Genomic DNA, 26,354 nt, shown 5'->3' with positions numbered 1-26,354 from the left:
TGGAAGCAATCTATCACTGCACTAAACGATATATATAAAATTATCATAAGCATTTGTATCCTAATAATAATTATTTAATGTAGGAATAGCTTATATGTGTACAGTAAACAGTAAATGCTGCTGCAATGGTTCCCTTTTTACTAGTCTATAGAATTGTAGCAACAGTTTTTGCTCACATTTTTTTATTTTTTTAAAATATATTGCAAATAGGAGTTTTGTGTTATTAAATTTATATAACGTTCTGTATGTAGACAACATATGTTGCAAGGTAAAGTATAAGTCAGATTTTAAAGGGACGTTAAACACTTTGAGATGGTAATATAAAATTATAAATTGTATACAGTATATAAAAATAACTCAGCAATATATTTTTATTATTTATTTTCCCCTTTTCCTGTGATTCTATTCTGAAATAGTGAGCTTTTCAGTTCCTGTTAGAAATGGAAGTGCAGAACACTGTTATATTCCACACAGCCATTGGTTGCACACTCTAGTGATCTATTTATAACTGTCTCTAATTGGCCACAGCAGAGAAGGTTACCTAAGTTACAACATGGCAGCTACCATTGTTTTATAGACACTAAAACTTTACACTTATTTTGTCACTATTTAAACAGCTAATAGAACTTTAAGAAATACATCTACATGTTATTCTCTGACTAATCTTGTCTTTGAATGCATAATTCTGTCTAGCATTTATTTAGTGTTTAATGTCCCTTTAATGAAGGAAACTGAAACCTTATAAATACATATGGATCAGTACTCTAATGTATCCCACAATTTAAACAATGTTATTGGTCTTGTCTAAGAATTCATGATGTTTGTTTCTGCAGCCGCCTTATGTCATAACTGTATTTGCTTTGTTTAACGTGGTGCCTGTTTTTAATAAAATTGTCTGTGTCTTTTTACTGTAGATCGGATCACTACATCATGGACTTGGTTGTGTAGGTATTTTTTTTGTTGTTGTTGTTGTTAATGTGTCCTGGCTCAATCCTCATTAACCCATCTCACAATTATACATTTGTCTTGTACAAGGCTTTATGCACTTTGGTGACTGTACTGAGCACCGATTTAAATGACTAAAATACTTAAAGTGAATGTAAAATTAAATCGTTTAGCTAAAGTGAAACAATAGAAGTTAAAAAAATGAATGAGAGTTTCATTCATGAAATCTTTAGGATATACTTAATATCTTCAGAGCTATTTCACCATAAACGCTACACAGATTAGAGCTGAAGCGCCGGTCGCCATTTTCATCAATTGATTGACAGATGACTCATCTGCAATCAACTAATCATTGTTGCCCCCCGGGCAGTGACGTTTGTGCAAAGGGACTGAATTTAAATTTAGCTTAATAAAGGGACACTAAATCCAAATATTTTCTTTAGTGATTCAGCAGCAATTTTATGCAACTTGCTAATGTACTCCTATTATCAGTTTTTCTTTGTTCTTTTGCTATCTTTATTTAACCCTTTGAGTGCCTAAGCACTTTCCATCTGGGTGCTAAGCTTATTTAATTTATTTTTTTTTATTTTGTGAAAAAAAATGTTTTAACTTTTTTTTTCTTTTTCCCCCAGATCCCCAAGACTTACACCATTGGAAAGGTTAGGCGATTACCTTTCCAATGGTGGGTCTTGGGGGTCTGAGATACAGACTTCTAAGCAGCATGCCCCCTTTCCCTATACTTTGTATTGACAAATTGTTAATAAAGTTGCGCGTGACGTCACCGCGCAAAACGTGATGCCCCAGCGATGCCTGTCACTCTACAGGCATGATCGCCGGGGTAGGAGCGGGTAGGAACCCCCAGATCTCCCTCAAGGTGGGAGAGTACTAGTGACGGCTCTGAGCCGTCATTAGCACTCAAAGGGTTAACAAACGGGAATATAAAGCCCATTTTTGGTTCAGCTCCTCTGTAGCGCTTGCTGTTTGGTGGCTACATTTAGCCACCAATAAGCAAGCGCTATCCATGGTACTGAACCAAAACTGGTCCGGCTCCTAATCTTTACATTTCTGCTTTTCAAATAAAGATAGAAAGAGAACAAATAAAAAATGATAATATGAATAAATTAGAAAGTTGATTAAAATTGCTGCTCTATCTAAATCATTAAATAAAAAATTGGGGTTAGTAATAATATTAATATTGGCTTCAATTTCAACTTGATGGACAGTCAAATTAGCTGTGTGGTGTGCCCATTAAATAGTTCCTGGGGAAAACATTGTTATCTGTGGGCTCGCAGCATTTCTAAATGTTAATCTACAAAGCCTGTACAAGTAGTGTTGTATTTTTGTTAATATTCCGATGGAATTTAAAATCGAAAAAAAAATCATTTCTATTTTTGTTGACTTTAAAGTTTAAAGTCACAAATATAATGTTTTAGTTCATGAAATAGTTTTTGGCATTTACAAACTGTAACCTTTATAAAGCGATAACTGTGGAAGGTTTTGCAGAATTGATTATACAGAATTATACAAAAGAAAACTGAGTTTTACCGAATGCAATTGCAACAAAAGGAGACTGAATAAAGGCTGAAGTTGTCATATGAATGAATACGCTTTGTGTTGCCCCATAAGGAATTATGTAAACAATGAATGCAGTAGTATAAACCGGATAGAAAACATCCAGAATCATAGAAATCCATGAAAACTCAGGTTATTTTAAGTGTCAGTTAGCTATGCCCAAAAAGTTAGACCTGATCTTTAAAGGGACAGTGTACTGTAAAATATATTTTTCATTAAAGGGACACTCAAGTGAAAATTAAATTTTCATGATTCACATAGAGCATGCAGTTTTAAACAACTTTCCAATTTACTTTCATTAACAAAATGTGCACAGTTTTTTTTTTTTATATTTACACTTTTTGAGTTACCAGCTCCTACTGAGCATGAGCAAGAATTGACAGCATGTACATATATGCATTTGTGATTGGCTGATGGCTGTCACATGATACAGGAGGAGTAGAAATAGACGTCATTTTGAAATTTGTCAGAAAAAAATCTACTACTCATTTGAAGCTCAGACTAAGTGCTATTGCATTGTCTTTTGATTGTGTGTTTGTTGATTATGCAAATCTATTGTATTTACTGGTTCTTTAATGTGTTTCAATTGGCATGCTACACCAGCAACATAAATAGTAAATATGTGTATAAATAGGAAATTGTTCCTTTAGATTTATTGTTGTATAGCTGGTTTTGTTCTTTGACACCACAACCCATTAAAATGAACTGAGCTTAAAGGGAAATCAGATCCCATTAATTTATCACTTTCTATACACACACATTCTTCCTTATCTTATTTTTGTCTGTATACCAAAGCCCAATACCTTAGAGACAACAATTGAAAATTCAATTGTATTACTTAATCGCTCCTTCTCCGACTGAGAGTGTAATTTCTTCTGCTTCTATTTACATAGCTTTTTCATAGCCAGTATTGGCAGAGATATCACATGCAAAATCAGCTTTTTCAAATGCCAAAATAAAAGTTAAAAAAAATCCATTTGTAAACAATCAATATACTCCAACAGGTAAAATTGATAAATGGGAACAAATTAAAGGGTAAATTGTTTTTCAGTACACTGTCTCCTTAGGCTCGGATTTTGCACAAGGCTCTACTTTGTTCGTGCTGCAAACATATCATTAGATCACATTGACAAATACAAAGGTAGACTCGGGTCTGTCCGTCCTACCTCCTAAATAATCTGACTGACAAGTTTATATATTTGTCTACTCCATAAGTATTGTTTTCTTCCAGAACATTGTCTTTAATTTATTTGTCTTTATTGGTTTTAAATCAAGGTGAGAGAAAACAATGGTAAGGAAACAAATGTAACACAACAACAAATATAACAAACAAGTCACGGTACATAATATAATCCTATAAGGAATACAGATGTGCAGACTTTTACCAAAATATATCTCACCACCTTCTACTTCATCAGTATCTATAGTACTGTTGTGCTGTTGGTTACATTGAAGAACAAGAGGGTTCTACCATGAAGTTTCTTGAACAATAGCTAAGACACAGGATAGGATTAGTTCTGCAACAACTAATCGGTAAGATTGATCATAAAAATAGTTGTCAATGAATCTCATTATAGATTAATGAATCTCATTATAGATTAGGTGGTATGTTATGAGTTGGTCAGTTGCACGGCACCAGATGCTTCACACAAATGAACTTCTGCATATGGTATTGTGCAAAAAAATGTATTTATTATGTTTTTTTCTGCTTAATTGGCTGATTAATCGGATAGAAAATACTAAATAAATATCATTTTTTGCACAATATCATGTGCAGGAGTTCATCGGAGTGAAGCAGCTAGTGCAGTGCAACTGACCATCTAATCGTAGACCACCTAATTAATAATGAGATTTGTTGACAACTGTTTTCATGATCAATCTTACTGATTCGTTGTTGCAGCCCTAGATAGGAAACCGGACAGGGAGAAACGTGAGGGTGTGTGTAGGGAAAGGGGGATGGAGGTTCTTGCTTTGTCGCCCCCAAGTGTATGTGGACTGTATATGTGGGTGGCTGGGGGAGGAATGGTGTTGTGTTTAGCCTCATATCTACCGTTTCTTATGCATATTTGTGTTAATCCCAAGTAAAACCAGACATCGTAAAAAAAATGTCCATCCTTTGCCCATATACCCATATACCTGTAAATGCACCTCTATTCTGTTTATCCTCATCTGCTTAGTGGGAAGTAGGGGAGATTTCCACAATCTGGCTATCAGTGACTTTGCATATTTAACAACTATTTGGAATAGGGCGAGTCTATACTTCTAAGTCTATTATTGAAGATAGCATAGCTCATATCCAGGACATTTTTATTATCCTTTGCGTAGGAAGAGCCCCAGTACACGTGATATATCATTTATTTATTAATGCACAATACATTTTTATAACAAATTCAGATGTGAGCAAATTGCTTAGAACCCCAATGTACAAAGAGTTTGCTATGTCGTTCTTTCATTTTCAGATATTTTTAACTTGCAATTACAGTACCATAGTGAACTATTATTTATCCTATCCTCCTATCTATCCTATCAATTCAAATTGTGTGATGTGTTAATTCACTGAACAACCCCACAGCTGGGTTTATGTGTGTGTTGTCATTTATAATAAATATATATATATATATATATATATATATATATATATATATATATATATATATATATATATATAAAGAGAGAGAGAAAAAAAAAAAAAGAATGGGGATGCACTCGCCAGGATTTCCAGTTACCTTTAATGTAACGTTTCGGGGGATTACCCCCTTCGTCAGACAATACAAATATCGTTGTGTATGTATGGATAGATAGACAGATATTTGCATGAATAACCTAAGATTCATTTACTGAATTGTGGGTAAACATTTCTCTTACCTTTTGATAATTAGACAATAGTGCTGCTTTTTTGCATAAGTTAAACCAAATAACCCATCGCCCATAAATGCAATGAATAAATGTAGAATAAAAATCTAGACACAAATAAAGCATTATAGTAAGTATATATTGTTCTGCTTTTTGCAGGTGCTTTCATTACCACACCGGAGAGACTTGTCTGCTACTGTCGACTCTTTGAAGTCCCAGATCCAAACAAACCCCAGAAACTTGGTTTACATCAGAGAGAAATCTTCTGTTTAATGACTTGCTTGTGGTATGTTTTTGGATTCAGCGTTTCAGTTTATCAGAGAGAAATGGCAATTTCAGATCCTTTGTATGTACTTTATATTCCCTATTATTAAAAACAAATTGCCAGTGGTGCTCTATAGGAAATGAGTCTGTTTATTAAATGTGAGTGAACGGAGTATTGTGGGGATAACAATACGTTATTTTGTACTTCCCAAATCATTTAACAAAATGTTAATGCTTGAAGTCTTTTTCACCATAATTTTGGTGCTTTCATCCCTTTTGCTGAAAATATGTTTAAAGAGATCAAAAGAAATGTCTCATCATCTTAATCTTCTGTAGTTGTTTTAGGACAATCCTACAGCTGCCTGTTGAAACTTCTCTCTTATTAAAGGGACATGATACCCAAATGTTGAAACACTGAAAGTGATGCAGCATGACTGTAAAAAGTGGACTAGAAAAATATCACCTGTACATCTCTATGTAAAAAAGGAAGCTATTTTACCTCAAAATGTCCTAAGTATTCACACCCCATTGTAAAGGACTTTAAGCAGCAAATCAGTATGCATGTCCCAGGACTTCCTCATGCACACTCATCTTATTTCCCTATTTAGTTTAAGGAAGTTTACACAGATCACAGTTCATGACCTCAGCAGCTGAATTATAGCCTGTTTACACAGCACTTACACTGATGAGCTGAGGAAATTGTGAGCTAAAATATCTCCCTTTTTTACATAGAGATGCTCAGGTGATATTTTCCCTGTCAGCTTTTTTTACAGTTATACTGCATCACTTTCAAGTGTTTTTAGCATATGAGTATCATGTGCCTTTAAAGATTTGTCTGAGTCATTTCCATAGTCGTATCACCAATGTCATACTTTTGTTTATATGTAGCAAGGTACAAGGTTTGTTTTATGCTCCGTTTTGGCACATGGAAGTTGTGCATGAAAATGTTTTCGTTTCATGATCAAGTAGAGTGTACACATTTTTTAAAAACAACTTTTCAATGTATTACTTGTTATAACATTGTTACACACATTGCTGCAAACACTGCTGCCGTATAGCTCCCAAACGTGCATGCTAATTAGCTTAGCCAGATATAATCTTGTGCATTTCCACAAAGGATACACACAAAAAAATGATAAAAGAAATACATTGAAAAGTTGCTCATACAGAGCTCCAAGCACGCACACGTTCCTGCACCTTATCAGGTATACTCTTATGGGACGAGATCACATATACGGCGCTGGCAGTTCATAAAGTGCTGTAAATCAGATAAACTAGCGATGTCCAGAAATGTGCGTAAATACAATTTGCTGGAGTCGCCAGTGATTTACAGCACTTTACAAACTGCAGGCGCCTAAGAAATTAAAAAAAATATTATAAAATCTCCGTTAAAAGTCCAAACCCGCTCTCCCAAAAATAAACCCGACACGTAAAAACCCCTATATCGTAACCCCCCACATCGCAACTAATAATAAATGTATTAACCCCTAAACAGACAACCCCCCCACAACGCAATATGCCTAATTAAACTATTAACCCCTAATCCGCCATTCACCCACATTGCGATCTACCTAGTAAAAAGTATTAACCTCTAAATCCGCCAACCCCAACATCGCAAACTACCTAATAAATGTATTAACCTCTAATCTGCCATTAACCCACATCACAAAGTACCTATTTAAAAATATTAACCCCCTAAACCGCCATTAACAACAAACCTTTTAAATTAACCCTAATCCGCCAAACCCAAACGTAATAATCCTAATAAAACTATTAACCACTAAACCCCACACAACGCAAATAATCCTAATAAAACTATTAACCCTAATCCACCAAACCGCCACAACGCAATTACCCTAATTAACCTATTTAACCCCTAATCCGCCAAACCCCCACAACACAAATAACTAATTTAATTACTCTGCTCCATGGCTCTGCGGTCGCCGGTCCTGCGAAGAAGGAAGTGGATGAAGAAGGAAGTGGTCCCCGATGGAAGAAGACTTCACCACCTGGAACAGGACCTTCTCTCCGGCGGACTTCAGAAACGGTGAGTACCTATTTGGGGGTTAGACTTAAGTTTTTATTATTTTTTGGGGGTTTGTTTTTTTTAGATTAGGAATTTATTAGGCACTCTTAAAAGAATATGTAATATAGATAGGGGGCGCCCTTGATAAACCAACGAACAATAAGTTAGGGATAAAAACTAAATAGGCTATAGGATAACAATGTAACAAAATAACATAGCAGATTGCAATTGTGTGTAACACAATAAACAATTAAAGTCCCATATAATGATTAGATGATATGATGAGTATAAAACCACAAAGATGGTTGATATTCAGGTCCAGGCAGCTATCAGAGGCCACAATCCAGGATCAATAATCTGTATGGTGATATAAAGAGACAGTCTCTTTATATCACTCTTAAAAAAGAGCTGTATGCCCTTTTAAGGGCAGTAAAATAGTTGAATGCCCTTTTAAGGGCAATGTCCATACAATGCCTTCTTTAGGGGCAATGGGTAGTTTAGGATTTTTTAGTGTTAGTTTTTTTTATTTTGGGGGGTTTGTTGGTGGTGGGTTTTACTGTTATGGGGGGATTTAGTATTTTTTAAGGTAAAAAGAGCTGTTTAACTTAGGGCAATGCCCTACAAAAGGCCCCTTTTAAGGGCTATTGGTAGTTTAGTATTAGATTAGGGGGTGTTTTTTTTATTTTGAGGGGGCCTTTTTTATTTTTATAGGGATTAGGTGTAATTTTTTTATTTTTGATAATTTGGTTTATTATTTTTATGTAATGTTAGACTTTTTATTTTTTGTAATCTTAGATGAATTTAATTTTAGGTGTTTTATTTTTAAGTAATGTTAGCTTTTTTATTTTAATTTTTAATTTAGTATTTTTTAATTTATGTAATTGGGGTTAATTTAGGGGGTGTTAGGTTAGGGGGTTTAGTCATTAGTTATTTACGTTGTGGGAGTTTGGCGGATTAAGGGTTAATAGGTTAATTATGGTACTTGCGTTGTGGGGTTTGGTGTATTAGGGGTTAATAGATTATTAGGATTATTGCGTTGTGGGTTAATGTCGGATTAGGGTTAATAATTTTATTAGGTTTATTGCGATGTGGGTAATGGCGGATTAGGGGCTAATACATTTATTAGGTTTATTGCGATGTGGGTTAATGGCAGATTAGAGTTAATATATCTTATTAGTTATTGCGGTTGACAGATAGATATTGCGAATCGCGTTAGGTGTTAATATTTTCAGGGAGTTACGGTGCTCACATTTTCAGCATACGGCTTGCTGCGCCTGCCTATGTGTAGGTGAGGTGAAATGGAGTAAAATTTCTCCCTTTTCACTGCATAAGTCCTTGCGCTGAATATGTGATACCGATTTGCGATGTGGTTTCTATGTTAGCTTATGGGAGTAAAAATTGTGAGTGACGGGTGAAATTATATAGCGACGCCGTATATGTGATACCAAAACCGCTTAAAAAAATGGCGTTGCCGGCTTTTGGTGGGCGACGTCGCATATGTAATCTTGCCCATGGAAAGGAACTACATTTACACAAAGGACAATGTTAATTTGACACTGTGACCTCACCATACGAAAGGAACTTCTTAATGGAATACTAAGTTAAAATTAAACATTCATGCTGTTAGATAGAGCATACAATTTAAAAAAATAATACGTTCCTTTTATTTCCATTATCAAAATATACACACTTTCTGAGACACCAGCTCCATACAGCAAGAATGCACAGTATATCGATATGTGCATCTCGTGATTGGCTGATGGCTGTCACAAGTTAAAGGGGGAGTGAAAATTTAATTTACTTTGAAATTTGCCTGAAAAAAAAATTACTACTGATTTGAAATTCAAAGTAAGTGTTTTTGCACTGTCTTTCTATTATGCATTTTGTGAAATATGCCATTCTACTGAATTTAATGATCGTTTTACTTTCTGTGGGAAAGGGGCAGACCCAAACTGGATCTGAGCAGTAAAAACACTGACATATAGGGCGTTGCCAGAAGTAAAGATATAATCCAGTCAGTGGTATGATAAGCATCGGTTTCTAAGCGATTGCAAGCATAAGAAATGACTGAACCGAAGGTTTTGTAGGTTCTATGTAAAATGCAATAAGATAAAACACCTTTTTATGAATAAGGCAAGTGTGCTTAAAGGGACACTAAACCCAAATTTTTTCTTTTGTAATTCAGAAAAAGCATGCAATTTTAAGCAACTTTCTAATTTACTCCTATTATCAATTTTTCTTCATTCTCTTGCTATCATTATTTGAAAAAGACGGCATCTAAGCTTTTTTTTTAGTTTCAGTACTCTGGACAGCACTTTTTTATTGGTGGATGAATTTATCCACCAATCAGCAAGGACAACCCAGGTTGTTCACCAAAAATGGACCGGCATTCTAAACTTACATTCTTGCATTTCAAATAAAGGTACCAAGAGAATGAAGAAAATTTGATAATAGGAGTAAATTAGAAAGTTGCTTAAAATTTCATTCTCAATCTGAATCACGAAAGAAAAATTTTGGGTACAGTGTCCCTTTAAAAAAAAACATAAGACGAGCTGCCCCTTGCTATGTGTGTTAACACGATTTTGTAATCTAGTTTGTTTAATAAAGTGACATTTTTTAGTTGCTGACTTCCCTTGTTGTCAGGAAAACACCTGAAGGCCGTTATTTTCCTCTCAGTTTCCAACGCCACAATGAAATCATCTCTAAGAATTATTGGTCCCTGAAGTGAACATTTAGCCAGTGATCTGATTAGAAATTTAAATAAAATGAGTTCGATAGCTGAATTTACCTTTAGGATTATAAATGATTGTGAGTCTCTCGGAGCATACTACACACTTTATGACTATGTATATGAGCACTATGAAAACGTTTTATGAAACTTCCTTCCAGATTGTGGTCTTCTTGGAATGAAAATATTTCTTAAAATAATTCAAGTGATATTACTAATAAAATAAAATGCGTTTAAAGGGATAGGAAAAACAAAACTAAACTTGCATGATTTAGATAGAGCATGTCATTAATTTCTATTTTCAAATGTGCTTTGTTTTCTTTGTATCCATTGTTAAAAAAAAGAATACGCACATATCCTACACTAGTGGGAACTAGCTGCTGATTGGTGCCAGCACACATTTGTCTCTTGTAATTGGTTAACTAGATATGTTCATCTTGCTGTCAGTGGTGCAATGTTATTCCTTCAGCAAAGGATAACAAAACACTAAAGCACATTTGATAATAGAAGTAAATTAAAAATTTGTTTAAAATTGTATGTTCTATCCAATTCATGAAAGAAAATGTTGGGGTTTCCTGTCCCTTTAAGTACAATAGTGTTGTGATTTCTGTTTCAAGCATTATGGTTCTACCCAAGAAGACATTTATGTCATAGATCCCTAAATGTAATATTCAAATAACTAATAAATATTTTTCTTTTGATTTCTAAAATGTAGGTAACAAAAATATTCCAGAAGAAGAAGAATTCTGTCACTTACAGTTTCAGGCAGTCGTTTTCTCTGTATGGGATGCAGGTTCTTCTATTTGAAAACCAATGTAAGTGATTTGAAAGTCTAAGAATTGTGTTTTGTCAATCACAAAATGTAATCGTTTCTCTTTTTCAGTTATTCTGTATTTGTTTAAATTAGGACATTAACAATACCTATAAAGCATAGTTATATCCAATACTTATCATTTATGATAGCTACCCACATTAAAGGGACAGTCTACTCCAGAATTTGTATTGTTTTTAAAAGATAGCTAATCCCTTTATTACCCATTCCCTAGTTTTGCAAAACCAACACAGTTATATTAATGTACTTTTTACCTCTGTAATTATTTTGTATCTAAGCCTAGCCAGACTGCCCCCTTATCTCAGTTCTTTTGAAAGACTTGCATTTTAGCTCATCAGTGCCCTCTCATTAGTAACTCCACGCGCGTGAGCACAATGTTATCTATATGGCACACACAAACTAACTCCCTCTAGATGGGAAAAACTGTTAAATGCATTCAGATAAGAGGCAGCCTTCAAGGATTTAGAAATTGGCATATGAGTCTTTATAGGTTTTAGCTTTCAACTAAGAATACCAAGAGAACAAAGCAAATTTGATGATAAAAGTAAATTGGAAAGTTGTTTAAAATGATATGCCCTATATGAATCATGAAAGTTTAATCTTGACTAGACTGTCCCTTTAACAATAGCTGCTGCAATATTTTGTTATAAACTAGCAAGCATATTTGATCAATGCTTAATGATCCTTAGCTGGAGTCTGTTTTTTAGCAATTTTTATACAAATATGACCACTGAAGAATGAAATTGCTTGTAAATTCTATTTTCAGTTTCTATTTTTGGGTTTAACCTAGGATGATCTTCAGATGAAATGGAGAAAAATAAACCTGAGGTTGTGTCACTACATATAGGCATATAGGGGTAGATTTATCAAATGTCGGGCGGACATGATCTGCCCGACATCGATAAATGCAGATAGCGTATTATCATTGAACAAGCATTTCTGGTGAAATTCATGTGCAATGCCGCCCCCTGCACATTTGCGCTGCGGAATCTGTTGGCGCTCTACAAATAACCGATAATAATAATAATAATTTGCGGCCGCTAGGGATAAGTTTAGGAACAGCGGTCTTACGACCGCTGCTTCTTAACTTAAGTTTCAGGCGGACTTGATAAATTTACTCCATAGTATTTAGAGGGTTTATTTGGGTACTGTTTGACGGTTTTTAGAAATCTAGTTTCATTCTATAACAAAAGAAAACTTTCCTAGCAGATTTATTCTAGCTACAAAGGGAAGATTTACTTCAATGATAAATTAAAAGGTAAAACATTGTCCGGAGATGTCGTGAAATTTGTTGTTGATGACCCTGATGGCAGGTTTGTTTATTACTTTGTATTTTTAACAACATGATCAAAACTACCCTGAAAACATCTGCCTAAACAAATCTTAAAATAATATTCATAAATAAGCTCACAAATAAACTTATTCTCAAATCAATAAAAGAAAAATATATACATTTATATGCTGTTATACAGGGCTCAAAATTTAACAGTGGCAAGTGAAAGTTAGTGAGTGTCTACAAATATTGTCTAAAGGGTTATTATATATCCATGAAAGGGGAAGGATTTGTTATTCCTCTAGGCTATAGGGACTCCATAAGTGCTTAAACTGTTAGTTCTGAGATGGTAAATAGGGTTAGAGAGAGTGGAGAGGACAAGTGCAAGTGATGAAAAAGATAGTGTTAAGAAAGAGTGGAGAAAAAAAAAAAAGAGTGAAAAGATATGAGAGAAGAGAGAGAGAGCGTAAAGAGAAGATATGGCCTGAGCGAGAAGGGAGGGAGTAAAAATAGCGATTGAAGAGAGGAGGGAGTGAAGAAAGATAGATGAGAGATGATAAATATAAAAAAAACATTCCAGGTCTGCTGTGATCTCACATTAATGTCAACACTAGGGATGGGCGAATGTTTCTAAAAATTCTAAATTTTAAAACGAATTTGGATATATTCGTTCGTTAGTTCGTTCGAATCGAATGTTTATATAACGTTCTATTTTCTAATTTTCGTTTTCGAATTTTACAATAAAATTTTAAAATATTCCTTTGAATATTAGAATGTTTAGCTATGTATTCATTCAATTTCAAAATGTAATATTCGAATTTGAAATAGTATTTCTAGTCTACAACTGTGTTTAATAAATGTAATATTCAAATTTGAAATAGTATTTCTAGTCTACAACTGTGTTTAATAAATGTAATATTCAAATTTGAATGCTACATTGGAATTTGGATATAACATTCGAATTAGAAATAGTATTTCCAGTGTAATACTGTGTTTTATAAATGTAATACTCAAATTCCAATGTGACATTCAAATTCGAAATAGTATTGCTAGTCTACAACTGTGTTTAATAAATCTAATATTCTGCAATAAATCTAATATGTGAATTCAAATGCTACATTCTAATTTAAATGTCACATTCGAATTCAAAATAGTATTTCTAGTCTAATACTGTTTTTTAAATGTAATATTCGATTTTGACATTAGAATTCAAATGTAACATTAGAATTCTAAATAGTATTTCTAGTCTACAACTGTGTTTAATAAATGTAATATTCAAATTTGAATGCTACATTCAAATTCAAAATAGTATTTCTAGTCTAATACTGTGTTTTATAAATGTAATATTCGAATTCGAATGTGACATTCGAATTCGAATGTGACATTCAAAATAGTATTTCTAGTCTACAACTGTGTAGTATAAATGTAATATTGGAATGCTACATTCGAATTGTAATGTAACATATGAATTCGAAATAGTATTTCTAGTCTAATACCGTGTTTTTTAAATGTAATATTCGAATGTGACATTCGAACGAATTCAAAAGTGACATTCAAAACTGTAAATAACATTCGATAATAGAATTTTTAAGAATATTCGTTTTTATCAACATTATATTATGTAAATTGTATTTCTACAATGAAATTCGAATTTGAATATAAACACATTCGCCCATCCCTACACTCTCTGCATTTTCCTTTTTTTGTCCAGCTGTTGACTTCCCCTGAACCCTAGTTGATGATACTAACTGCCATGCAGCTTTGTTAATGTATTACTGTATGTAGCATTATTTAATTCATGGTATAAAACATAAGCAATATTAAAAAATTACTTCACGATAAGGTGATTCACATTGGCTAAACATATGCAAAGAGGTGGGGAGGTTAGTGAGTGTGGTGTAAGTGGGATCAAAAGTGGCGAGTATCATTTTGGGCTGGATAGTAGCTTTGGGCTTTAATTGTTGAGCCCGGCTGTTATATATAAAAATTTTTTATAAAGACCGTGAAATTTGTATAACTAAAAAGTTAAAAACCTGAATCTGTAAACAGGACTGTAGGTCCTACAGGATATGGTTCAGCCAGTGAGTGGCTCACACAATATCAGGTTTGTCTCAAGGGCTTTTAGGGCCGTAGCCATCCTTCTTAGAAAGATACAATCTGCTGAGTCTGTTGATGAAGGGACATCTGCAGAAACTGAGATATACAAGGAGGTTAATGAAAAAAAGTGTTATTTATACAATTTACCGTGAAATGGGAGTTATCTTTAGACTACAAAATTGCCCAATTATATGATACCTAAAGGTTTGAGGTTCCTCAAACTTCCAGGTTTAAATTTACAGTAAACCCATATTACGAACATTAGAGAACAATAGGGAGAGTGTTTTGACTGAATGTTTAAAATTATGAATTTAATATTGGAGGATAATTTGAAGTTAAACCAGATTAAGATGGATTTAAATGAGATGACCTCCATCATGAATAAATGGGAGGAAAATAGTGAGTTTAAAGAACTTAATGATAAATAAAAAAATGAGGCGTTGAGAATCCAATCTGAAATGAAGAATAAAACGAAGAAGAGCACTGATTTGAAGTCTTTTTTATTTCCTTTTCCTTTGTATTTATGTTTTATAACATTGTTTGTGTTCCTTTGCTGTGTACGTGTCTTACTCATTAAATAGCTACAGGAAGCTTGTTTTAATGAAGCAATGGTAAACTGAGGCATTTCTAGGTTGCAAACAGACCAGGTAACCCCACCTTTGGGTACATTCAAAGCCGGTTCACAAAACCCACCCTAAACTTTGTCCTGATTCTGCCCAGGCTCAGTCCCACAGTCCCAGAGGTTTTGCCCTTGGCTGACAATAACACAGAAAGAGCTTTGTTTTTTTTCCTCCTTGGATGGCAGTAACACACATAATCTGTGAGTTTATCTATTTGTGCCATTAAAGAGATACTAAACCCAATTTCTTCTGTTATGTGTGATCAGTCCACGGGTCATCATTACTTCTGGGATATAACTCCTCCCCAACAGGAAATGCAAGAGGATTCACCCAGCAGAGCTGCATATAGCTCCTCCCCTCTACGTCACTCCCAGTCATTCTCTTGCACCCAACGACTAGATAGGATGTGTGAGAGGACTATGGTGATTATACTTAGTTTTTATAACTTCAATCAAAAGTTTGTTATTTTACAATAGCACCGGAGCGTGTTATTACCTCTCTGGCAGAGTTTGAAGAAGAATCTACCAGAGTTTTTACTATGATTTTAACCGGAGTAGTTAAGATCATATTGCTGTTTCTCGGCCATCTGAGGGAGGTAAAAGCTTCAGATCAGGGGACAGCGGGCAGATGAATCTGCATTGAGGTATGTAGCAGTTTTTATTTTCTGAATGGAATTGATGAGAAAATCCTGCCATACCGTTATAATGACATGTATGTATACTTACACTTCAGTATTCTGGGGATGGTATTTCACTGGAATTACTCTGTTAAAAGTACATTAAACCTTTTAATAGGTATTTATTATGTTAAACGTTTTTGCTGGAATGTAGAATCGTTTGCATTTTCTGAGGTACTGAGTGAATAAATGTTTGGGCATTATTTTTCCACTTGGCAGTTGCTTGTTTTAATTGTGACAGTTTCGTTTTCTCTCTCACTGCTGTGTGTGAGGGGGGAGGGGCCGTTTTTGGCGCTCTTTGCTACGCATCAAAAATTTCCAGTCAGTTACTCTCGTATTTCCTGCATGATCCGGTTCATCTCTAACAGAACTCAGGTGTCTTCAAACTTCTTTTGGAGGGAGGTAGATTCTCTCAGCAGAGCTGTGAGACTTATATATTGACTGTGATTAAAAACGTTGCTCTATATTTTTATGTTTCAAATTTAATTATTGTTACTTTACTAATGGGAACAAACCATTGCTAAAAGTTGTGTTGTTTTCCAAGGATTGATGCTATAACTGTTTTTCTGTTCATTAATTCAACTGTCATTTAATCGTTTAGTGCTTCTTTGAGGCACAGTACTGTTTTTTGTTAAATAAGATTGTAACCAAGTTGCAAGTTTATTGCTAGTGTGTTAAACATGTCTGATTCAGAGGGAAGATACCTGTGTCATTTGTTCCAATGCCAAGGTGGAGCCCAATAGAAATTTATGTACTAACTGTATTGATGCTACTTTAAATAAAAGCCAATCTGTACAAAATTGAACAAATTTCACCAAACAGCGAGGGGGAGAGTTATGCCGACGTAACTCGTCCTCACGTGTCGAGTACCTGCATCTCCCGCCCGGGAGGTGCGTGATATTGTGGCGCCTAGTACATCTGGGCGGCCATTACAGATAACATTACAAGATATGGCTACTGTTATGACTGAAGTTTTGGCTAAATTACCAGAACTAAGAGGCAAGCGTGGATCACTCTGGGGTGAGAACAGAGTGCGCTGATAATACTAGGGCCATGTCTGAGACTGCGTCACAGCTTGCCGAGCATGAGGACGGAGAGCTTCATTTCTGTGGGTGACGGTTCTGATCCAAACAGAGTGGATTCAGATATTTCAAATTTTAAATTTAAATTGGAGAACCTCCGTGTATTACTAGGGGAGGTTTTAGCGGCATCTTAATGATTGTAACACTGTTGCAATACCAGAGAAATTGTGTAGGTTGGATAAATACTTTGCGGTACCGGCGAGTACTGACGTTTTTCCTATACCTAAGAGACTAACTGAAATTGTTACTAAGGATGGGATAGACCCGGTGTGCCGTTCTCAACCCCCTCCAATATTTAGAAAGATGTTTCCAGAATAGACGCCACCACACGGGACTTATGGCAAACGGTACCTATGGTGAGGGGAGCAGTTTCTACTTTAGCTAAGCGTACCACTATCCCGGTGGAGGATAGCTGTGATTTTTCAGATCCATGGATAAAAAATTAGAGGGTTACCTTAAGTAAATGTTTGTTCAACCAAGGTTTTTATATTGCAACCCCTTGCCATGCATCGCGCCGATTACGGGCTTGCGGCAGCATTTTGGATTGAGTCTCTGGAAGAGAACCTTAGTTCAGCTACGCTGGACGACATTACGGACAGGCCTTAGAGTCCTTAAACTAGCTAATTCATTCATTTCGGAGGGCCGTAGTACATTTAACCAAACTTACGGCTAAGAACTCAGGATTCGCCATTCAGGCCACGTAGGGCGCTGTGGCTAAAATCCTGGTCAGCTGATGTAACTTCTAAGTCCAAATTACTTAATATACCTTTCAAGGGGCAAACTTTATTTGGGCCCGGTTTGAAAGAAATTATCGCTGACATTACAGGAGGTAAGGGCCACGCCTACCTCAAGACAAAGCCAAAGCTAAGGCTAGACAGTCTAATTTTCGTCCCTTTCGGAATTTCAAAGCAGGAGCAGCACCAACTTCCACTGCACCAAAACAGGAAGGAGCTGTTGCTCGTTACAGACAAGGCTGGAAACCTAACCAGTCCTGGAACAAGGGCAAGCAGGCCAGGAAACCTGCTGCTGCCCCAAAGACAGCATGAATCGAGGGCCCCCGATCCGGGACCGGATCTAGTGGGGGGCAGACTCTCTCTCTTCGCCCAGGCTTGGGCAAGAGCTGTCCAGGATCCCGGGGCGCCAGAGATCATATCTCAGGGATACCTTCTAGACTTCAAATTCTCTCCCCCAAGAGGGAGATTTCATCTGTCAAGGTTGTCAACAAACCAGATAAAGAAAGAAGCGTTTCTACGCTGTGTACAAGATCTGTTATTAATGGGAGTGATCCATCCGGTTCCGCGGTCCGGAACAAGGACAAGGGTTTTACTCAAACCTGTTTGTGGTTCCCAAAAAAGAGGGAACTTTCAGGCCAATCTTGGATTTAAAGATCCTAAACAAATTCCTAAGAGTTCCATCGTTCAAAATGGAAACTATTCGGACAATCTTACCCATGATCCAAAAGGGTCAGTACATGACCACAGTGGATTTAAAGGATGCTTACCTTCACATACCGATTCACAAAAGATCATTACCGGTATCTAAGGTTTGCCTTCTTAGACAGGCATTACCAGTTTGTAGCTCTTCCATTCGGATTGGCTACGGCTCCATGAATCTTCACAAAGGTTCTGGTGCCCCTTCTGGCGGTACTAAGACCGCGAGGATTTCGGTAGCTCCGTACGCTAGACGACATTCTGATACAAGCTTCAAAGCTTTCAAACTGCCAAGTCTCATACAGAGTTAGTTCTGGCATTTCTAAGGTCGCATGGATGGAAAGTGAACGAAAAGAAGAGTTCTCTCTTTCCTCTCACAAGAGTTCCATTCTTGGGGACTCTTATAGATTCTGTAGAAATGAAGATTTTATCTGACAGAAGACAGATTAACAAAGCTTCTAAATGCATGCCGTGTCCTTCATTCCATTCAACTCCCGTCAGTAGCTCAATGCATGGAGGTGATCGGCTTAATGGTAGCAGCAATGGACATAGTACCCTTTTGCACGTTCTACATCTCAGACCGCTGCAATTGTGCATGCTGAGTCAGTGGAATGGGGATTACTCAGACTTGTCCCCTACTCTGAATCTGGATCAAGAGACCAGAAACTCTCTTCTATGGTGGCTTTCTCGGCCACATCTGTCCAGGGGGATGCCATTCAGCAGGCCGGACTGGACAATTGTAACAACAGACGCCAGCCCTACTAGGTTGGGGCGCTGTCTGGAATTCTCTGAAGGCTCAGGGACAATGGAATCAGGAGGAAAGTCTCCTGCCAATAAACATTCTGGAATTGAGAGCAGTTCTCAATGCCCTTCTGGCTTGGCCCCAGTTAAAAACTCGGGGGTTCATCAGGTTTCAGTCGGGACAACATCACGACTGTAGCTTACATCACCATCAAGGAGGGACAAGAAGCTCCCTAGCAATGATGGAAGTATCAAGATAATTCGCTGGGCAGAGTCTCACTCTTGCCACCTGTCAGCAATCCACATCCCGGGAGTGGAGAACTGGGAGGCGGATTTCTTGAGTCGCCAGACTTTTTCATCCGGGGGAGTGGGAACTTCATCCGGAGGTCTTTGCCCAAATACTTCGAAGTTGGGGCAAACCAGAGATAGATCTCATGGCGTCTCGCCAGAACGCCAAACTTCCTCGCTACGGGTCCAGATCCAGGGATCCGGGAGCGGTTCTGATAGATGCTTTGACAGCACCTTGGAACTTCGGGATGGCTTATGTGTTTCCACCCTTCCCGCTGCTTCCTCGATTGATTGCCAAAATCAAACAGGAAGAGAGCATCAGTGATTCTAATAGCGCCTGCATGGCCACGCAGGACTTGGTATGCAGATCTAGTGGACATGTATCCTGTCCGCCTTGGTCTCTACCTCTAAGACAGGACCTTCTGATACAGGGTCCATTCAAACATCAAAATCTAACTTCTCTGAAGCTGACTGCTTGGAAATTGAACGCTTGATTTTATCAAAACGTGGTTTTTCTGAGTCGGTTATTGATACCCTTGATACAGGCTAGGAAGCCTGTTACCAGAAGGATTTACCATAAGATATGGCGTAAATACCCTATACTGGTGCGAATCCAAAGGTTACTCCTGGAGTAAGGTTAGGATTCCTAGGATATTGTCCTTTCTACAAGAAGGTTTAGAAAAGGGTTTATCGGCTAGTTCATTAAAGGGACAGATCTCTGCTCTGTCCATATTGTTACACAGGACAGCGTCTGTCAGAAAATCCCAGATGTCCAGGCCTTTTGTCAGGCTTTAGCTAGGATCAAGCCTGTGTTTTAAAACTGTTGCTCCGCCATGGAGTTTAAACCTTGTTCTTAAACGTTCTACAAGGAGTTCCGTTTTGAACCCCTTCATTCCATTGATATAAAGTTGTTATTCTTGGAAAGTGTTATTTTTAAATGGCTATTTCTTCGGCTCGGAGAGTCTCTGATGTTATCAGCCTTTACATTGTGATTCTCCTTATTTGATTTTTCATTCAGATAAGGTAGTTCTGCGTACAAAACCTGGTTTCTTACCTAAGGTAGTCACTAACAGGAACATCAATCAAGAGATCGTGGTGCCTTCCCTGTTGCCCGAATCCTTCTTCAAAGAAGGAACGTCTTCTACACAATCTGAGATGTAGTTCGTGCCCTCAAGTTCTACTTGCAGGCAACTAAGGATTTTCGACAAACGTCTTCCCTGTTTTGTCGTGTACTCTGGTTCAGAGGAGAGGTCATAAGGCTTCGGCTACCTCTCTCTCCTTCTGGCTTCGTAGCATATTTCGTTTAAGCCTATGAGACTGCTGGACCAGCAGCCTCCTGAAAGAATTACAGCTCATTCTACTAGAGCTGTGGCTTCCACTTGGGCCTTTAAGAATGAGGCCTCTGTTGAACAGATTTGCAAGGCTGCAACTTGGTCTTCGCTTCATACTTTTTTCCAAATTTTACAAATTTGACACTTTTGCTTCTTCGGAGGCTATTTTTGGGAGAAAGGTTCTTCAGGCAGTGGTTCCTTCTGTATAATGAGCCTGCTATCCCTCCCGTCATCCGTGTACTTTTGCTTTGGTTTTGGTATCCCAGAAGTAATGATGGACCCGTGGAACTGATCACACATAAGCAGAAGAAAACATAATTTATGCTTACCTGATAAATTCCTTTCTTCTGTTGTGTGATCAGTCCACGGCCCGCCCTGTTTTTTAAGGCAGGTTAAATATCTTTTAAATTATACTCCAGCTCACCACTTCACCCTTGGTTTCTCCTTTCTCGTTGATTCTTGGTCGAATGACTGGGAGTGACGTAGAGGGGAGGAGCTATATGCAGCTCTGCTGGGAGAATCCTCTTGCATTTCCTGTTGGGGAGGAGTTATATCCCAGAAGTAATGATGACCCGTGGACTGATCACACAACAGAAGAAAGGAATTTATCAGGTAAGCATAAATTATGTTTTTTTTTTTCTTTAATGATTCAGATAGAACAGGCAATTTTAAGCAACTTTCTAATGTACTCCTATTATTATTTTTTTGTTCTCTTGCAATCTTTATTTAAAAAGCAGCAAGGTAAAGATAGGAGCTGGCCCATTTTTGTTCAGAACCTGGGTTATGCTTGCTTATTGGTGGCTTAAATGTAGCCACCAATAAGCAAGCACTATCCAGGGTGCTGAACCTTAAATGGGTCGGCTCATAAGCTTTTCTTTCCTGCTTTTTAAATACAGATAGCAAGAGAACGAAGAAAAATTGATAATAGCAGTAAATTAGAAAGTTGCTTAAAATTGCCTGCTCTTCCTGAATCCTTAAAGAACAAAATTGGGTATAGTATCCCTTTAACGCTCATATTTACGATTTTATTACCCACTTGTCTGCCAGTTACACACACACACTATAGCAGACCCCTAATTTGAAATAGACCATATGGGGCTGATTTACTAATGTCTGGCGGACATGATTCGCTGTATGCAATCGGGCTGATTGACACCCTCTGCTAGCGGCCGATTGGCCGTGAATCTGCAGGGGGCAGCATTGCCAATCAGCCGCTAGCAGGAGGTGTCAATCAACCCGAGAGGCAGCGGATCAGTTAAGGAGCAGCGATCTTAAGACCGCTGCTTCATAACTGCCGTTTCCGGCGAGCCTGAAGGCTTGCACGGAAGCAGGGCACTTGATAAATCAGCGCCTATGTGTGTTGTTGTCTGTGTGTCCTATTCTGGCTTTAGCTTGAGACACATATTTGTGTAGCTTTTTGGGTTTGATATGGACTTTAAAGAAGCCCCCCTTAGCATACACTTCCCTGTTGTCTAGTTATGGCAATTTGTCACCATTACCCTTGTCATCACATGTGAATTCGGGGATTTCCCTTTTTCAAATGAGGTTTCTTATTCCCCTCTAACTCAAACTGGGGAGATATGGAAATTCCACCCACCTATATGGAGAAACGTAGTCCTGGCCAGTGGGGCGGGTAATCATTGTAATGGTGGTCGGCCTTGTGACCGTTATTGGGTTGTCCCACATTCTGTATATTATGCTCAGGTTGAAGAACAAAAGGAGTTTGTATTTTATAGCATATTCTTAACCACAAAAAAATTCTCAGATTTTACCATTAGAGAATGTGACTTGAAACAAGCTGTGACACTAATTGTTCTATAACCTTTGTAAAAAGGATTAAATATTCAACAGATACGGTTGTAATTATGTGACGTGCTGTTATTTAAGTCATAATACTTTGACAGGCAGAAACATTTCCCAAGTATAAAGCGAGCAGCTAATAATATAATTCCATGTATCAACCCAGATCTTTGTAATCAAGTAAATATAAGAGTGCATATAGTATTCTGCATAGCTACACACAGCGCATGTGTTATCCTAAAATGTGTTCTCCTTGTTCTTAAACCAAATGAATATTAAACATAGAAGTGTCACTGGCCGCATTCTTAGACTAAACAGAAGTTTATTAATTGTGCTTTCAGCATATTGAACTTATTAAAGGGATATGAAACCCCAAATGTATCATAATTTAGATAGAAGTAAATTGGAAAGTTGTTTAAAATTGTATTCTCTATTATCTAATTTGATTCATTCTCTTGGTATCCTTTGTTGAAGGAGTAGTAATGCACTACTGGGAGCTAGAAAAAAGCCAATGGTAAGAGTCATATATCAAGTATACCTACGTATACTTTTCAACAAAGGATACAAAAAGAACTAAACAAAGTAGATAATATAAATACATTGGAAAGCTATTTAAAATTATGTGCTCTATCTGAATCATGAAAGAAAAAAATAATTTTGTGTTTTTATGTTCTTATTATTTTCTGCCCTTTGTGTTTATGGAGCAATTATGGAGGAACATGAAAAATAGATGCAATACCCACCCAAAAAAAATAGTTATTCTTATGGAGAAGCTGTGAGAGTGTCCTTTCAGATCTACTGATTGTGTCTTCAAATTGTTTTATACATTTTATTCAAAACTTTTTTTTTGTGTGTGACAACTATTAGTCTTGAAAATGTACATTTATCATATATGTGGCAGGCATACAAGGTTCCCAGCTAGGGAACCTGTCTTGCTGTGTGTGTGGCATTTATTATTATAACGGCTTGTGCGGCGCTGCCCCTCTGCTAGATCAGGGTTCGTCATTCTCCCCAGATGAAAGCGCTCAGGACGATTGAACTCTGCCATCTGAAGTGTCGGAGAAATTTGCTGCGTCTAAACTTGCGTTTATCAGGTTCATACGAGGGAGCGTGTACTCCAACGGCTCTGCATCTAAGTACGCTAAGCTATGGTGCACTAGATTTAGTTTAGTACCGGAAATAATTTCTGGTTTAATGTCTCTATTTAAATAAGTTGTGATCACATTCTGAAGCATTTCTATGCTCAGCATTTCAACTCTATAAACTTTATGTCCACATTTACTTTTCAAACTTGTCGAAATTTAGTTAATTTAGTTAATTCTGGTTAATTCAAAGGTGATCAAACGTGAAATTGTTTTTGTATTTTTTGTATTTTATTATTTTGCTGTTTGATATGTCAACCAATCCATTTATAGACCCTATAGGGACATGCATGGTTAAATGGATGCTGTATACCAGGGATGCGGAACCTTATGTTTCAGAACTACATTACCCATGATGCTTAGGCACTCTGAAGTCCAGTTGAGCATCATGGGAAATGTAGTTCTGAAACATCTGGCGGGCAAAGATTTCCCATCCCTGCTGTATACTTTTATGTAGTTTAAAGGGACGTGAAACCCAATTTTTTTTTTCTTTCATGATTTAGAAAGAACATGAACATGCTATTTTAAACAGCTTTCTTATTTGCTTCATTCTCTGGATATCATTTGCTGAAAAACATATCTAGATAGACTCAGTAGCTGCTGATTGGTGGCTGCACATAGATGCCTCGTGATTGGATCGCCCATGTACATTGCTATTTCTTCAACAAATGATACCTAAAGAATGAAGCAAATTAGATAATAGAAGTAAATTGGAATGTTGTTAATAATTGTATTCTCTATCTGAATAATGAAAGAAAAATGTTGGGTTTAGTGTCCCTTTAAAAGCTGACATATACAACATGTTCATGTTCCAATCTTAGAGTTTACTCTGGCTTTGATTCTTAGGTACACTCTGTGTACTGTGAGCAGAATGTTGCCTACCAATAATCTGCTAAAATTCTAAGATTGGCACCTGGTTTGTGCTAAAAAGATAAAAAAAAAAAAAAAAAACCTAAAAGAGCTTTTTTTCAGCACATTGTAAATTTGCAGTGTGTCTTGACAAAACTATGCCCTTCAGTAAAATTTTGAATACTATGTCCCCTTTAAATATATATGTCCTAAGCCCATCAAGCATACCTGCTCCTTTTTATGTAATTTTCAGCAGAAACCACATTCTATATATATTGTGTTGCAGAATGGATTTTCTGTGCCAATCAATCCTTTTTTGTCTATGGCTGTCAGCTCACTATTTATTTTTAGGTAACAGTGATGAGAGAATCCTTATTTTCCCTGTGGTGAGAAATGGATGAACATATAGCTATTCATTTATTTCTTTTCCACCCTGGATGTCAACATTGCATATTTCAGCTGAAATTGAGTCGCATGCCCGCAAATAATGAAATGGGCAAGAACTCTGAAATCTTTATGCTTTGTTCCATTCAGTTATTTCTACTGCTTCTGCAACATCATTTCACAAAATCCTTGCTTTCACATAGAAGTGCTTGATCCAATCTGTAAATACCAGACGGCATGATTTAATTCCTACCAATTCATTTTCCGCAGGATCATCGCTGCCATAGTTAAAGGGACACATGAACCCAAATGTTTTCTTTTGTGATTCAGATAGAGCATGCAATTTTAAGCAACTTTCTTATTCTTACTCCTATTATCAAATTTTCTTCATCCTCTTGGTATCTTTATTTGAAAAGCAAGAATGTAAGTTTAGATGCCGGCCCATTTCTTGGTGAACAACCTGGGTTGTTCTTGCTGATTGGGTGGATAAATTCACCCAACCAATAAAGAAGTGCTTGTCCATGGTCATGAACCCAAATATTGGCTGGCTCCTTAGCTTAGATGCCTTCTTTTTCAAATAAAGATAGCAAGAGACTGAAGAAAAATTGATAATAGGAAGTAAATTAGAAAAGTTGTTTAAAATTGGTGCTCTATCTGAACCACAAAAGAAAAAATTGGGTTCAGTGTCTCTAAGTTCAAAATAGGAATTCAATGTTAAACATTGATTTGCAAATGGCTTATAGAATTTGCATTGTATATGTGAATTTGACTGTAATTTGGAGCCTTATTTAGATTAGAACCCTAAAAAATTTGATGTAAATTGTTCAAAAAGTTAATGTGTGAAAATGGGCATTTCTCAAAAATTGCAGTATTTTACTATTATTATATTATTATTTATATTATTTTCTTTTGCTTTAATAATAATGTAACCCCAACTCAGATTTGAATTATCCTCTGGATTTAAAGGGACAGTAAACCTTAAAAATAATGTTATATAATTCTGCACATAGTGCAGAATATATATAACATTATATTAGCCAAATATTATTTAAACGTAATTTTCCCCCTATTAATTTTAAAAGAAAGCGCTGTTTCACAGACCCGCTCTCTGCTGAGCGGGTCTGTTATATTTCCTCCAGCGCATCGGGCCAAGCTGTATAGTCACAGCCCGGCCCGGAGCGAGCTGCACTTAGTCTTATGGCTGCGGTCGGGCCAGGCTGTGACTATACATCTGGCCCGATGCGCTGAGGAAATATAACAGACCCGCTCAGCAGGGAGCGGGTCTTGTGAAACAGCGCTTTCTTTTAAAAATTAATAGGGGGAAATTACGTTTAAATAATATTTGGCTAATATAATGTTATATAATTCTGCACTATGTGCAGAATTATATAACATTAGTTTTAAGGTTAACTGTCCTTTAA

General features: G+C 36.7%; 1 protein-coding gene across 1 annotated transcript in view; it reads left to right on the top strand.

Annotated features, from left to right (window-relative positions):
- The window catches only part of IQSEC1 (IQ motif and Sec7 domain ArfGEF 1), a 518,962-nt gene that overhangs the window by 446,215 nt on the left and 46,393 nt on the right, over positions 1 to 26,354 (top strand). Inside the window, 5 exon segments of the mRNA XM_053721050.1 lie at positions 915 to 944; positions 5,530 to 5,550; positions 5,553 to 5,634; positions 5,637 to 5,656; positions 11,104 to 11,203. Of these exon segments, the coding sequence (XP_053577025.1) occupies positions 915 to 944; positions 5,530 to 5,550; positions 5,553 to 5,634; positions 5,637 to 5,656; positions 11,104 to 11,203 (253 nt within the window).

The sequence above is a fragment of the Bombina bombina genome, chromosome 7 (genome assembly GCF_027579735.1).
Source record: "Bombina bombina isolate aBomBom1 chromosome 7, aBomBom1.pri, whole genome shotgun sequence".
Taxonomy (NCBI): domain Eukaryota; kingdom Metazoa; phylum Chordata; class Amphibia; order Anura; family Bombinatoridae; genus Bombina; species Bombina bombina.
The sequence above is the reverse complement of the archived record's forward strand: the minus strand, read 5'-3'. Positions and strand labels throughout refer to the sequence as shown.